A 17,810-nucleotide genomic window follows, 5' to 3' on the forward strand; every position below is an offset into this window, starting at 1 on the left:
ATTTAATCTGACTCATTTATATTGGCAATTCAGACGTATATTATACATTTTAAAGTAGAAGAAATGATATCGCCAATATTTATGAGTTGCGTTCCTGGGACGACTTTACTAAAAGATAGTTCGTTCGATTACATGAAATCAATCCCAACTCAAGAATATCCGTCGCAAAAAAATCATAGCATGTGATCTGTCTTTAAAAAGACAACCAAATGCAACGATGACAGTAGAATTCTCGCGTTAGAGATTCCATAGTAAATCACGAGGGAAAACCAGGAAAAAAACCTCGTGATACTATCCCTTTTATTCAAGTATAGTCCTGAAAGAAACAGATAGTAAAAAGCGAAAAATCAAAGAAGCGGCTCTAATTATGCTAAATGAAACCAATTGTGTCGCAAATTCCTCGGTAGAATGCAGTAGGATGTGGTTACCCATACTGAAAGAGGAAGTCAATAGAAAGAAAATACCACGATTAGTAAGTCAATAACATATCGAGTTAGTACAAATTTTATATTTTAGTATTACTTATTGTATATCTATGTATTATTAATATTATTTATAATTCAAACATATTAAAGTCAGAATTTGGTATTATTTTTTGAAGGTAAATTAAATGTAAGACCAAATACTTACGATGTCGGGATAGTATCACGAGCTTTTTTTCCTGGTTTTCCCTCGTGATTTACTATGGAATCTCTAACGCGAGAATTCTACTGTCATCGTTGCATTTGGTTGTCTTTTTAAAGACAGATCACATGCTATGATTTTTTTGCGACGGATATTCTTGAGTTGGGATTGATTTGATGTAATCGAATGAACTATCTTTTAGTAAAGTCGTCCCAGGAACGCAACTCATAAATATTGGCGATATCATTTTAAAGTCTTCTACTTTAAAATGTATAATATAGTCTGAATTGCCAATATAAATGAGTCAGATTAAATAAATTATTAGAAGAATTTTTTTACTTAGCAACAATATTCTTGTTTATTTTAATAGTATTTTGTATTTTGACAACGAAACCCGATTTGGGCTTCGAAACGTTAATAAATTCATTTTTTAGTAAAATTTTCTCTATCTAGATATTGTGCATTATAAACTATCTTTGTAAAAATACGGGATTCAAGTAGTTAAGAAGACGGACTTGAAATCACAACTGATTCAACAGACATAAGATCGAATACTGTTCAGTACTTATCATTTCAAGCCATCCTGTAAGGAAAATTTTTGGAAAGTGAGGTCCAGGAAGAAAAAAAATATCCTGGTTAAAGAACCTCAGAATCTGGTTCAACACAACATCTGTGCAGCTTTTCCGCGCTGCTGTAAATAAAATAAAGATTGCCATGATGATCGCTAACATTCGTCACGAATAGGCACATCAAAAAGAAGAAGAACGTATCATTTATTTTATTTTTATAAAAAAAACGTAATAACTAGAGAAAGAAGGGGCGAATAACAAAAATATAAAAGATAAATATGAAAAAAGTAGAAGACAAATTTTAATAAAAAGTTACTAATTTGTTACCTTGTCCTCTTTCATTTTTTCATATGCATGTCCACTAAACTTTCAGTAGTATTTTGTATTTTGACAACGACTAACGACATCCGATTTTGGAGCCGAAACGTTAATAAAATTATTTTTTTCGAATAAAAAATGACTAACCATTTTCAATTTCATTGCCGAAACTACAGCCGCATCATTATTCCAGTTCAATCAGAGAGTGCAGCAAGCATCTCTACCGGTTTCGAAACTTATTAGTCTCTCATCAGGAGGCACATATGCTGCTCTCTCTGACCCAACTAGGACAAACCCCGGCATGCAGTCACGGATTGCAACGAACGAAATGACAGGGATGCCCTAGCGGTAACTGCTAGCAAAAACTAAGTTTTCAATCTAATAGCACATAAAGCAACATCCAAAACTGTTACTCTACATCCTACCAGATTGAAAACAATGGGAATCTTCTCTGGTAACACCTCCGAGGCTTCTACAATTTGCCAGCGCGGTAAAGTTCCAACGAGAATGGTTCCCTTCATACTCCAATGAGAGTAATCATGTAAATAAAAAATGAATAACCATTTTCAATTTCGTTGCAACACGAAACTACGGCCGCATCATTATTCCAGTTCAATCAGAGAGTGTAGCAAGCACCTCTACCGGTTTCGAAACTTATTAGTCTCTCATCAGGAGGCACATATGCTGCTCTCTCTGACCCAATTAGGACAAACCCCGGCGTGCAGTCACGGATTGCAAAGAAACGAAATGGCAGGGATGCCATAGCGGCAACTGCTAGCAAAAACTAAGTTTTCAATCTAATAGCACATAAAGCAACATCCAAAAATGTTACTCTACATCCTACCAGATTGAAAACAATGGGAACCTTCTCTGGTAACACCTCCGAGGCTTCTACAATTTGCAAGCAATAACTGATGCTGAGACTAAGGATGCAAGGCTGATGCGGCTGTAGTTTCGTGTTGCAACGAAATTGAAAATGGTTATTCATTTTTTATTTACATGTTTACTCTGATTGGAGTACGAAGGGAATCATTCTCGTTGGAACTTACCGCGCTGAGCAGATGGGACGTGAATTATAAATTATAAAATTCCCTCATCTTCCTTAGTCTCGGCATCCGTTACGGCTTGCAAATTGTAGAAGCCTCGGAGGTGTTACCAGAGAAGGTTCCCATTGTTTTCAATCTAGTAGGATGTAGAATAACATTTTTGGATGTTGCTTTATGTGCTATTAGATTGAAAACTTAGTTTTTGTTTATTTTTTTTTTCAATTTAATTGTGGCTTATTTCCCATCTAAATAGTCAATCACTAAACTTTCTTTGGACATTTTACTGTTTTTTACTACTGCTTCCTGATCTTTATCCCTTCTTTTCATCTACTTTATTTCAGCATCTTTTTGTAAATCCTCTTCTTTTGTTTCCTTTTTTGATTTCTTCTTCGATCAATCTTCAGGAGTAGGTTAATGTGTCTATGGTGACCTAAAAATTATAAACGAAAAATACATATTACAAATATATTAATAGACAAATCGTTAATGTAAAATTTAAGCAGTGCAATTTTGTTTGTGCGAGAATGAATGTTGGGCATGATAGAGTCCTTTTCATGAGAATTTTTCAGTGCGTCACAGTTTTTCGATTTCTGTCTAACGTATTAAATTGTATGTGACAGAAAAAACGGCACGTCTGTGATTACAGACATTTATTTATAACATTTATTCTAGTTATTCTAGTTGTCGATAGATGGCTCTATAATCGAAGAAAAAATTATTTACGAATTATATAATATATCTACGAATATAATCTGTACAATTTATAAGACTATACAAATCAAAGAAAATACCATTTTATAAATGCAATAAACACAATTGATTTGTTTTTATGAAAAATTGCAAATAAAATGTGAAAACTGTCAGATTTAACTAAAATGTTATAATAATAATAATAGAGTTTATTTGTAGCAACTAATACATAATAAATAAACCCAGTTTCTCACTGAAGTTGTTAGTCAAATAGACTACAACTTGTGCGTGAGGGTTAAATTTTGATTAAGCATATTAAATATATAGAGTTAAATATTAGCATAGAGAGAGTGTCATTCAGAGCGAAGTGACGACACCATCTTTTTTATTTGGATTAGTGCTGTTTCACTCTTACGCATAGTAAAGCTGTTACAGTTGTCCTCCCCTTCCGTGCCTATACTCACACTGAATGTCATCACAGATTCTCGATACAATGTGTTAGAAAGAGATGCCGCAAACCAGTCCATGAGATCTTGTCGTCAGGAAGCGCGGAAGGTAGGCTCCCTCTATGTTAATATATACCTCTATGATTAAATAACATTAATTTATCTTATAGGTTAACAAAAAAAAAGGAATCAAATATTGTCTTTTTCGATCATCTAACTTCAATTTTTGGGCTCCTCTTCTCACATAATTCAGTACTGTTAAATTTTATGGGACCTCCGAAAATCTCTCATAATATTCAAGAAAGGATTGCAAAAAATTTCCGATGGGATTCTTCTGACGAACTTCGTTTTTTTCTTTTTGTTTGCCAATGTTTGACAGTAATTTTGACGTTTTCATACTTCTACAATGGTCTTCATGATCATGATGTATCTCAATTGAAGCTCCTACTGGAATTTTACATCTTGTTTGGAGTCTAATTCTTGCGTATATCGAGTTTCACACCCATGATTTACTCCTAAATTATGTTCATCCAGTTCATTTTTGACTTCTTGCTTGGAAATGAGAGGGAATGGGTCACTTATTTCACATTGTAACGCATGTTCTTCTATTTCTATTTTAATATCGTCCGAACAATATGATTCTGATAAAGAATCCTGTGTGTAATCATTACTTTCTTCAAACATGCATTCTTCCAGTTCTGATTTAACTTGTACATTAACATGTTGCTCTTGAGAATCTCCATCTTTGTCACATATTAAAACATTTTGTTTTCTTTTTATAGAATCTTCACTTAATTCCATTTCGAATTTAAACTAAATCATTTATTATCATTAAATTACAAACACATAATAAATATAATATTATTTATGTTAGAATAAATGTCATAAATGTGTATTATCACGGACTTATCTTTTTCTATCATTTGTGACGCACTGAAAAATGCTCATGAAAAGGACTCGTAACAGTTTTTGTATGATCGTGATTGAATGGTGCATAAAATAATGGTAGGGGAGCCCAAGCGGGGATTTTTGCAATTACTCGAGCGCGTCAAATTATGACATGGGGAGAAACCTTGTACCCTGAAAATGTACCTCTACCATATATTGGCTCAATGCAGGGGAGTTCGTTAAGGGGGGGGGGGCGAAAAAAAAATATATCCTTAGAAAAACTCGAAATCGTCAGATTAAGATAAGGTAAGTTAAGTACATGCAAAACAGTGTATATTTCAAAAATCTGACGATTTGAGCGGGGCGTAAGGAAATGGGTCAATCCCAAAGTTTCACAAGAAAAAAGCGAATATTTCGCGAAATGAATGGTGATAAATAAAGATCGAAAAACTAAAAAATACGTAATCAATATTTTTCAAAAATCTATCGAATGATACCAAACACGACTTCCCACGGAGAGGGGTGGGGGGTAAATTTAATATTTTAAATACGAATCCCGCGATATTTCGCGAACTGAACATCAGATCGAAAAACTGAAAAATACACTTATTCAATATTTTTTAAAAATCTATCGAATGGCACCAAACACGACCCCCCACGGAGGTGGGGTGGGGGTTACTTTAAAATCTTAAATGGGAGCCCCCATTTTTTATTGCAGATTTGGATTCCTTACGTAAAAATAAGTAACTTTTATTCGAGACATTTTTTCGAATTATGGATAGATGGCGCTGTATTTTAAAAAGACGATTGTTGGAAATGGAAAATTATATTAAAAATTTACAAGTCCCCACTAAAATGGAAAACTTTACTTAACTTTTTTTGGTTTTAGGACCTACTCTTCACAACCCAATAGATCCCCATAAGGCTCGAGTGACTGCACATTTAGCATACTTTGCTCCCCTACCATAAGGACAAATATATGGATACACTGAGGTTCTGAAATTGCTTTTGTAGTATGTTTAGGGTAAATACTATTTTATATGTAATTAACGATTATTATGTTGATTGTAACGAAAATTACATTTTACATTTGTTTTGAAGTTTTGACTTCCAATCCTGAAATCATTTTCAAAAAGATTTAAAAAAATTATCAATTGGTTGTCATCAATAGTTTTTATTTTGAAACTTCCGGATTGGAAGTCGAAACGTCAAAAAAAATGTAAAATATAATTATTTTTCTCAAGCATAACTGTAAATATTATTTACCTGTCAGACATATCTGGAACTTCCTTAACTCTAAATTGCCAAGGTCCTTAGGCAAAATGCGCAGCATTAGCAGCAGGTAGCTCCAACAACGATTCTTCCCTTATGGGTTCCTTTTCACCTTTGGGTTCTTTTTTTCTTAAAACCACTGAAGCCAACTGGGACGGAACCATCATACACATTTTATTATTCTGATTGTGACTCGTCTACTTGTGCTAATTGTTGTAAATGATCGATTAAAGATGGACTAAAACATTTTGATTCTGGTATACCTTTCTTTTGGTAGATTTTTACTTTAAAGGTGGGGAGGTAGTGCAGGACCAATTGATATTATATTGTTTTGCAATGGTTTATGTAAGTGAGAAGGTAAACTTGGTCCCAAAATCGGAGAGGACTTACACTTTCTAGAGGTAGGAGAGGTCCTATAGCTTTGGATTCTTCAATTTCTGATTCCTTAGTTTTTTGTAGATGGGGAGGTAGCATTGGTTCTACAACTTCTGCTACCTTCTTCTGTGACTGGGAAGGAAAAGTAAGTCATATTGAGATGTTTTTGTGTAAATGTAAAGGTAATGATGGTCTAAAGTTCTAAAGGATTGGTTATCTTCAACTATTATATTATACATATTAGTTGATTGTTGATTGCTTCATATTGAGTTCGTCTCATATCTAATACAAACATCAGAATTTGCTGAATCTGATGTATTGTCCATATCTGTAAGAAAGACGCAAACGTATGCACACTACACAAACAATTTTCAAAAAAACTTTCTTCTACTTCTTATGCAACCCACTAATGGATGTTTGCGATCACGTTTGACCATCTTTCTCTATCCTTTACAGTATGTATTAGGTCTGCTATGTTTCTTAGCCCTGTCTATTGTTTGACATTACGGAGCCATGGCATTTTCTTCCTGCCCACTCCCCTTCTTCTTTCGATCTTTCCTTCAATTAAGGTTTGCAGAAATTGGTATCTTTCGTTTCTAATTTGGTGCCCCAGGTATGCCGTTTTTCTGTTTAATTGTGCCTAGCAGTTTTGGTTCTGTACCAATTCTTCCCAAGATTTCTTCATTTGTTATTCGTGCGGTCTAGGGAACTTTAAAAATTCGTTGATAAATCCACATCTCAAATGCCTCTAGCTTATTCATTGTGTTTATTTTTGAAGTCCATCCTTCCATGCCATATAGGAGCACCGACCATAAATATATAGCATTTCGTGAATCTTGGTCTTAGGTTCAGGTCAAAGTCAGAGTTCGTAAAGACGTTTCTGAATTTCATGAATGCACTTCAAGCCCTTTCTATCCGACATTTAATTTCCATATAGACCAGGGTAATAAGCTGGAAATAGACCATGTTCGGGACGCTCAAAGATCCAGGTAGCTGGCTACTTTTTTAGTTATTGTAGACCTATAGGAACAAAACCTACCTGTTTTCTGCCTAAATTTCGCGTCCGTTTTTAATGATTAACAATTTAGAGCAAAAATCGCGATTTTTTCGATTTTTTGCACCCCATTCAAAAGCTAAACAGTTGACATAAAACTAAAAAATTTAATTTTTTAGAACATTGAAAACCCTTCAAAAAGCCGATTTTTTAAAGTTAAAAAGCTAATTTGTTGCTACGCAAAGTGCAAAATAAGTGAAAATCGTTATTTGTTAATAACTTTTACTAAAACTAGTTTAGAACTTTAGGGTTTCTCCCAAAGTTGTGTATTGGGGTACTTAACAAACCCTTAATATTTAAGCCGATCCATTAATTAGTTTAAAAGTTATTCTATTTGTTTATCCCAGAGACCTTTATTTTGCAATAACATAAGACACAAAAAAAATGAAGATAAGGCAATTCGGCGTATGACAAATGAAAGTAGAAAAGTGATACTATCAAAATGTACTAAAAAAAGATAAAAAAAATTATATATATTAAATATAGTCAAAAATAGTAATGCCAAATTTTGTAGTTTATAAACATTTAGAACAACTTTAAAAATGTTGTCCGTAGAAAAAATCATTTTACATATTCGAAAAGTTGGTATTCTACAAGAATTTTTAAAAAATTCGCAGTTATGACTAGTTGTTCAGTTGGTGACTAGTCGTGGTAAGTGGAGGGGGAGCTGGGAGCCGACAAATGCACGAGTTCAAAAACTGAAAAAGGCAACTTAAAACTACTATCATTTTCTATATCTCGGGATCTGCTGAATATATTTTGATCTTTCTTTTTTTAATTTGTATGTAATTTTTCTGTACATTACAAATATGTAATTTGTCTATTTGCAATTTGACATTTATTAATTAATAAACAATCTAATTTGTTTAAACAATTTTTGAATAAATAATTTTTCCCCAAAAATCCATGTTTTTAATCAGACTATCATTATTAATCATAGAAAAATATCTTCAATAAATAATTATCTAATAAAAATAATTTATTTATTAAAGTGAACTTTAACGTTTTGTATGATCATTAATGATACTATGGTTAAAAAAATAGATTTTTGTAAAAAAATATTTTTTCAAGAATTGTTTAAACAAATTAGACTGATTATTAATTAATAAATTTATAAACAAATTGCATATTTGTAATGTACGTAGAAATTACATACAAATTAAAAAAAGAAAGATGAAAATCCATTGAGTTGATCCGGAGATACAGAAAATTTTATTAGTTTGAAATTACTTTTTCGGTATTTTAACTCGGTGGATTCGTAGGTTCCCCCTAGTAACCGTTTGAACTACAATTTTGAAAAATCGTAGAGGGTGCTGTGAAGATACAATGCTTATGCAAATTTTTTAACAAAAAATACAATTCCCATTATTTAAAATGGCATCAATCCTTAATTATTTTAAACAAATTAGCCGTGAATTAAAAAAAGAATGTGTGTGTACTTTGTACGCACGTAAGAAGTTATACTTCTAAATATGATTTCAATGAAATAAATATACTTTCGGACAGTTTATTTGTATTTTATTTAAAGACTAAATTAATTTTTACTTACTACTTTCCAAAAATTTTTATTAAAACAATACCAAAAATTAAAAAAAGATTAGAAAACACCAGGATTCGAACCGGGTCCTCTTGATCTCCAGTCCAACGCTCTACCACCACTGAGCTATACCCTTTTGTTTATCCGGGCTACAAGATTTCTCAGACATAGTGACAAACAGACGAAGTGAATTATAAAATACAGTATTTATCATGATCATCTTTCAGTGCGTCACAGTTTTTCGATTTCTTTCTAACGCATTAAATTGTATGTGACAGAAAAAAAGGCACGTCGGTGATTACATTTCGTCGGTGACATTTTTATAACATTTATTCTAGTTATTCTAGTTGTCGATAGATGGCGCCATAATAAAAAATAATTTTTTTTAATTAGATAATAATATTACAAATATAATCTGTATAATTTATAAGACTATACAAATCAAAGAAAATACCATTTTATAAATGAAGAAACACTTTTGATTTGTTTTTATTCCAAATTGAAAATAAAATGTGACAACTGTCAGATTTAACTAAAATGTCATGTTAGAATAAATGTCATAAATGTGTATTATCACGGACTTACCCTTTTTCCTATCATTTGTTACGCACTGAAAAATGATCATGAGAAATACTGTACTTTAAATATTATTACTTATTATCTTATTCCCTAGGTAGACAAGTTCAAATACACAAAAATTATAATAATAGTTGCCTATTTATGTTATATGTGTTAAAAGTACAATTTTAAGGCACGTATGTGAAAGTTGCGTGTGAAAGATTCGCTTCGCTCATTCTGCAATTCACATAAGTGCCTTAAAAATATACTTTTTAACACGTACCTATATCATACAATATTTTTTCTACAAACGTCTTATATATCAACAATTATAATTTATTCATTCTCAATTACAGAACAATACCTACAAAAACTTTTACTTGAACTTGACTGGCATTCCATTTTTATATTTTTCTTGACATTACATCAAAACTGCCTATATTGTCAATACCTAAATCAGAATAACATCTACTTTTATTTTTGTATATTCTAACAAATTTTAATAGTTTTTTCTACAAACGTGTTAAAAATGCAATAATACAGTTTAAATTAAATTTTAAAAAACCTTTTAAACCACTTTTTTCAAATTGCGCAAATTGTATTATTAATATTAATGTTAATAAATGAAATATAAATATTTTGACGTTTCACAATTTGACAATTCACTTTTAACTGCAGTGCCTTAAAATTTTTAAAGCACTGGTGCTTTAAAGTAGCATTTTTAACGCTCCTATGGAGTGCTATAAATTGCATTTTTAACACGTTTGTAGAAAAATATATTTACAAACACTAATATATTCTTTTCACACCTTTTCTATACTGATACATACATAAATTAAAACATTTAGTGACTAACTCCATACTGCCTGTGTGCGCATGCGCGCAGATTAATACAATTTCACCCTCAATGAAATCGCGCCTAAAGAAGTATAACTTCAAAAAAACAAATGGCTAACTTTGTCCCTAATGAACCCAGGCTAAATTTTTTTATATGAAAATTCGTGTTAAAATACTAGCTGTCCGAATATACAGGGTGAGGCAGATAAAAGTCCTATTAGAAATATCTCGAGAACTAAAGGAAACAGAATCATGAAAATTGGAATAAAGGGGTTTTGAAGAGTGATCTCTTTAATGAAAATATTTTCATCGATTTTCTACTTCCGGTTATACCGGAAGTGGCTTATAACTTCGTTTTTTTAAATGGAACATCCTGTATATTTTTACATTTTTGGATTCTCCTGGATGTCTGCTTTCTTAAAATATGAGGTTTTGTAATGTTATACAGGGTAGTTTAAAAGATAATTACGTTTTTTTTTCTTAATTTCCTAGCAACATTCACACCCTGTAGAATTGTAGTAGTTTGACATCAAAAACTCTATTTATGTTCAAATGATTTTTAATATAGTCTACTATTGTTAAAAATTGTTAGTATAGCTAAATGTTGAATTGTACTATACAGGGTTGGTCGAAACTCGGAAAGAGTATTTTCTTAGTTTTCTTAAATGGAACACCCTATATTTTATTATTGTAATGAAATGATATTTTATGCTACTTTTTTATTTCTTAAGCATTCCCTATACCTAACTGCTTTAATTTGTGAGTTATTGGTGATTCAAGCCAAACATTAATTTCAACAAAAAATACGTGAAATTTTATTAGGTTGGCCGTGAAAATATTCAATCACAAATAATTTTTCGGAAATAAATACATATTAATCTAGACTGATCTTTAAAATTGCCAATAATGGTTGAGCTATCAAAATACCTACGTAGTTAAGATTTTTGGCGCGATTAACAATTAAGCACAAATTAAAGCATTTAGGTATAGGGAATGCTTAAGAAATAAAAAAGTACCATAAAATGGCTTTTCATTGCAATACTAAAATACAGGGTGTTCCATTTAAGAAAATTCAGAAAATCCTCATTCCGAGTCTCGACCAACCCTGTATACTAAAATTGAACATTTAGCTATACTAATAATTTTTAATAATAGTAGACTATATTAAAAATCATTTTAACATAAATAGAGTTTTTGATATCCAACTACTACAATTCTACAGGGTGTGAAAGTTGCTACGAAAATAATAAAAAAAACGTAATTAGCTTTTAAACTACCCTGTATAACATTACAAAACCGCATATTTTAAGAAAGAAGACATCGAGTAGAATCTAAAAATGTAAAAATATACAGGGTGTCCCATTAAAAAAAACGAAGTTTTAAGCAACTTCCGGTATAACCGGAAGTAGTAAATTGATGAAAATATTTTCATTAAATAGATCACCCTTCAAAACCCCTTCATTCCAATTTTCATGATTCTGTTGCCTTTAGTTCTCCAAATATTTCTAATAGGCCAGTTATCTGCCTCACCCTATATAAAAAGATTGTTCCTACGGACAATATTTGTCAAGTTATTCTAAATGTTTATAAACTACAAAATTTCAAAAAATTTGGCATTAGGATTTTTGATTATATTGATTAATTTTTTCAACTTTTTTTAATACATTTTGCTACTAAGTATCAGTTTTCTACTTTCGTTTGGCATATTCAGAATTGCCCAATGTTTATTATTTTCTGTCTTATGTTATGATGGCAAAATAAATGTCTCTGGGATAAACAAATAGAATAACTTTTAAACTAATTAATGGATCGATCTCAAATTTTGAGGATTTGTTAAGTACCAAAATATCCAACTTTGGGTGAAACCCTAAAATTCTAAGTTAAATTTAGTAAAAGTTATTAACAAATATCGATTTTCATTTATTTTGCAATTTGTGAAGCAACAAATTAACTTTTTAACTTTCAAAAATCGATATTTTGAAGGTTTTTCAATGTTCTAAAAAATTAAATTTTGTAGTTTTATGTCAATTGTTTAGCTTTTGAATAGGTGCAAAAAATCGAAAAAATCGCGATTTTTGCAATAAATTGTTAATAATTAAATAAGGGACGCGAACTCTAGGCAGGAAACAGGTAGATTTTCTTCCTATAGGTCTACAATAACTAAAAAAGTAGTTAGCTACCTGGATCTTTGAGTGTCCTGAGAAAATCCCTATTACCCTGGACTAATATCCGACATCCAATCTTCACCTAGCCAGGTTCCCAGGTACTTAAATTTTCTTAGGCGCTCTACATCTTGATTGTTATATGCTAATCTTGCATTTTGATGTTGACATAATTGACGGCTGATTATAAGGAACTTCGTCTTTTTTATGTTGATGCTAAGTCCCATGTTTTCGCGATGTTCTCCAATTTTATTAAGAAGGTTTTGAAGGTCTTCTATATTGCTAAAAAACTTTAAATATAAATATAATAAAACGGGAGACTATTATAATATAACAAATTTATCAATTAAAAAAGGTACCACTTAATAACACTCATACACCAACAGAACAAGCAACTGAATAATAAAAAGGGGATGTCTATGATTGCCTTGAACACACAAGAACACGTTAGAACAAACTAAAAGATCCGATATAAAAGTAATAATGGGAGACTTCAAGACAAAGTTGCCACTGACAACATCAACCTAGGGCATGTTATGGGAAAGCATGGCACTGGTCAGAGAAATAATAATAGCCAGTGCTTCATTGAACTGTGGGGTAACCATGCATGACCTAATCATTAGATGAACTTTGTTCCCACATAAAACAATTCCGAAAATGTCATGGAAATCACCAGAAAACCGCACCTACATACAATCAAATCGACCACATCGCAATAAGTAAGCATTGGAGAATATCTCTCTCAAATGCCAGACCATGGACAGGCGCAGATGTGGCTAGGGATCACTACCTGATTATGGCAAAAATTAAATTCAAGATAACTAGGAATAGGAAAGAACTGAATAGACTATACAAAAGAAGTTCAATGTTGAGAAACTACAAAACAACAAAAAACAAAAAAAAAAGTTTACCTATATGATGCGAGCCAAGATTAGCGAGAACTTTATAAGTTGATGTGAGCCAACTTAGATGAGAGGCAGGACAAAAATTGGTAAGCGAGCGACAGGCACCCCCAAAATGACATGTTACTGACCACGGTGTAGTGAATGGCTAATTTTGGTCATACTTTATATTGTTGATGGTGCTGAAAACGAAAATGAGGTTTATTTTGAATTTTAAGTGAGGGAATATTGTTAAAAACGCAATCTTACCCTGTAAATTAAAAAAAATTAATCACGTTTTCCTTAAAATTAGAAGTGGCACCATTTTTTATATAAAACATTTTGATCTAAAGCTTTCCAGAAAACTTCTTTGTACTAGTACATATAGATAGAGCTCTATCTTTTAACATAAACGTGATTAAAAAGCTAAATTTCAATTTCAACAATTAGATCTTACGCCCGGTTTCATAATCAACTTAAAGTGAACATTAACTAAAGTTCACTTTAATGTGTATTACAATTCCATTGATAAAGGTACCAACTTAAAATTTAAAGTCCACTTTAACTATTATGAAATCGAGATTAAACTAAAAAATATGAACTGGCTATTTAACAAATGGTCTCGGTTATCTCTTGAAAATAAACTGCTTCTATACAAAGCTATACTAATACCAGTTTGGGCATACGGAATAGAACTATGGGGTTGCAGTAAGTAAACCTTCAAATACGAAGATGATCCAAATGTTCCGATCCAAAATGCTCTGTATGATGAATAAAACTCCATGGTACATATACAGTATGTCCCTGTAAGTTGGAACCATAATGAAAACTTTTTTATTATTAATTTTACGAAAAAAAGTTATTCTTCACAAAAAGCTCTGCATGGTCTAAAACCTATGATTCAACCATCAGATATCAAATTTTATGAATATTTTACAAGGTATGTCAAAAAGTATGAATTTCGCTCAAGAGTAAAGTAGCTTTATTTATCACAATATTGAAAATTGCTATTATGAAAAGTTGTTTGGAATTAAGAACAATATTCTAATACGCAATTACATCCTTCTAAAAAAAAAAAAAAATTGAAAAATTATGGATAGCTACATTATTTTCAGTTATTTCAATTCTGATGACTTTTATTATTAATTTTACGAAAAAAAGTGATTCTTAATAAAAAGTTCTGCATGGTCTAAAACCTAAAATACAACCATATTATATCAAATTTTATCAATTTTATACGAGGGATGTAAAAAAAGATGAATTTGGATCAAACGTAAAGTACCTTTGTAGTTCAGAATATTTCAATTAGAACGATGTAATTACGTATTGAAACATAGTTTTTAATTCTAAACAACTTTTCATAATAACAATTTTCGATATTGTGAAAAATAAAGGTATTTTACTCTTGAGCAAAATTCATATTTTTTGACATACCTAGTATAAAATTGATAAAATTTGATATAAGATGGTTATATTTTAGGTTTTAGACAATGCAGAACATTTTATAAAGAACAAGTTTTTTCGTAAAATTAGTAATAAAAGAATTATTTTAATTGAAATAACTGAATATAATGTAGGTTATCCATAAAACCTAATTTATGTAAAATCTTCAATTTTTTTTTTGTTTAATTAGAAGAATGTAATTGCATATTAGAATATAGTTCTTATTTCCAAACAACTTTTCATAATAACAATTTTCAATATTGTGGAAAATAAAGCTACTTTACTCTTGAGCGAAATTCATATTTTTTGACATACCTCGTACAATATTCATAAAATTTGATATATGATGATTGAATTTTAGGTTTTGGACCATGCAGAGCTTTTTATGAAGAATAACTTTTTTTCATAAAATTAATAATAAAGTTTTCCGTATGGTTCAAATTTACAGGGACAGAGGTACTGTATAATCAGACACTTGACAATGATCTGGACATCCCACTAATTAAGAATATAATAAAGAATCATTCAATAAAATATAAAAATCGCAACACTGACCACAACAATGAATAATTGATAAATAATTTATTCACCCAACCCCTTGCTGAAAGAAGACTGAAGAGAGTATGGCCAGACAACCTACCACAATAATACTTAGAGAACTGTCACTGGATGGTACCTAACTCACCGTAATTGACTTTCAGACTATTTACTTATTATTTTGTATATAGAGCTAATTGTAAAAATGGAGTGTATCAATAAAAAAATCTGAAGTGTCATCACCACAACTGTCAAATAAGTGTATTAAAATGACACCTTCGTTTAATCACAGTTAAGTGTGATCCTGACTAATGCGCTTCATAAAAACGCTTTATAATCCACTTTACAAATTAAATGAAAGAGTTATGGTTTATTTCTTTAAGTTTACATTAACAGAAATCTTCAAATATTATTTGTAGATTATATAATATTATGTCTAAGGGCTCTAATTCCACAGTACTTGGCTAAACGATTCTAAAAAGGAACAGACCTATGACTTAAATATTTTTTGTTAGTATTATTTGATGTCACTTGCTATGACGCAGAGGACGTTCAATGGTATTGATACTCTACGAACCATACTTTTATATTCTATATGTAATTTTAAGAAAATAAACATTTTTTTCTCTGATTCTGGCCTTGGTTTAGAACTAGAACCTTTAGCCACGTAATTGTATAACTTATCACTAACTCAGGTGTAATGTGTAGTGTGTGTGTTGAGTAAGTGTCTTGTTACTTTGTGAAGTCGACATCATTGTCTTTGCAAAGAGACGCTAATTGTATCCGAACGTCTGTGGTCCCTCCGGTGAGTACCGATCAGAAAATAAACATAAATTATTTAAACATTTTCTTTATTTTCCTGCTACTATACTTAACACTTTTAAAAACTCCAGCTGTAAAAATGCCTTTAATACTCTGCCTTACAGATGATTTCCAAACTATGTTTGATATACACTTTTTAACAATATGTCCACAATCTGGATTGTAAGCTATTGCACGTAACACATCTTCAGTATCTTGCTGAAAATTACCCCTATTCCAATATCTTGTTAAGGCCTTTAGGGGCCAACGTGGTAGCTGATTAAGATGATGTAATCGGGCAACAGGACTGTAATCCTGACTACAAGGATTTCTTTCTAATAATATACTATCTTTTGACATATCACTTTCAATATTGGGGTCACATTTTGGTATAGGAATGTCAACATAATCCTGCAGAGTTTTGATCAAGGGTTGGTATAAACTTCGGAAACTTAATAACTGGGGTCTTACAATGTTTTCAATTTTATTTTTATTTTCGCCAAAAGTCATTCGAAAATCTCCATTGTAACTTAAATTAGATATTGTATGATAAAATTCATATTCTGTGAAGTTTTCCGGAAGTATTAAAAGAGCTGCATGTACTGCTGATTGGAGGTTTAACTGTAAAGCAGTTTCTAATTCTGTACTGAGAGGCTTCTCAATTATTTCAACTGGTTTATGCAGTCTACCAGCTAAGTATAAGTCAGACCATTCTAACAAATCGGTAATCAAATCTGTGGTACTAACAACTCCATACTTTATATATAAATTGTCCAGAGGAACCAGTGTGTTAAAATACACTTTGGCTCCAAAATTTTGTTGATACTGGGAGACAAAGTTGTGTCCAAAATACTTTAAACTACTGTAATCGGATGGGTTCTTCTTTATATTAGATTCATGCCAATGAGATGGATTATTTACACAAAAAATTAGATCAATCATATTTTGAGATGTATTTTGAAGTTGTTTTTTAACTCCTGATCCATAAGCAAAACAAAACGTTGTATTCTGTGGAAATCTTGAAAGAATTCGCTTGTATATTGGGGGAACTATCATTACTTTTGTTGTCATTGTTATTGTGTCTTTTATTGCATAATTTAAAAAATATCCTTTTCAAAAATAAATGTTTTTAAAATTTTAAAATAACCTAAAAAAATACCTGTCAATGTCAGAAGCACGAAGCACAGGCAAGTGATATTGCAAGTGGCACTTGGTATGTTTTATGCTAAGGTTTTATGTATGTACTATGGCACAGACTTGGAAGTACCGTGGACACAGACTAAATTATTATTCTGTGCCATAATTTTTTCCACTGACATAAGGTTTGTTCCAACATGAACTTTTGGACGGTCCAGAAACGCTGTGTCTAGGTACACGCTAACGTGTACGCAAATAAAAAAGTTAGGTACACGCTTAAACGTCATCAAGTCATTGACGTCATTATTTAGCGTGTACTATGACTGGGTTTTTTGGTACAAGCTAATTTGAGCCGCGTGTATGCTGTGGTATTAAGTATCTGTAAGTATCGCGAGTGTCAGTGTGGTTAGAATTTGTCTAATCGCGTTATGTTTACACTTTAATATTAATTTGTAAAGAGTTTCTTTATTTTTACTTGTTTAGTGTTTTTTTTTTTGTTAATTAACTATGGAGTATGGACAATTATTTAGTTCTTTTAATGAGTTTAACAACATTCTAAAACAGTATGAATAAGATAAGAGACAAAAATTCGTGATTAAGGGTAGCAGAAGTAATAAGATAAAATATACGGGGTG

The 17,810-nt window shown here is 31.2% G+C and overlaps 1 protein-coding gene across 1 annotated transcript; it reads right to left on the reverse strand.

Annotated features, from left to right (window-relative positions):
• Positions 1-15,587: 15,587 nt before the first annotated feature.
• Positions 15,588-17,170, reverse strand: LOC114335707 (phosphatidate cytidylyltransferase, mitochondrial). The gene has a single exon (XM_028285989.2). The coding sequence runs from the start codon at positions 17,107-17,109 to the stop codon at positions 16,072-16,074; it is 1,038 nt and encodes a 345-aa protein (XP_028141790.1). The 5' UTR covers positions 17,110-17,170; the 3' UTR covers positions 15,588-16,071.
• Positions 17,171-17,810: the final 640 nt, after the last annotated feature.

Source organism: Diabrotica virgifera, chromosome 2 (genome assembly GCF_917563875.1).
Source record: "Diabrotica virgifera virgifera chromosome 2, PGI_DIABVI_V3a".
In the NCBI taxonomy this organism is placed as follows: Eukaryota; Metazoa; Arthropoda; class Insecta; order Coleoptera; family Chrysomelidae; genus Diabrotica; species Diabrotica virgifera.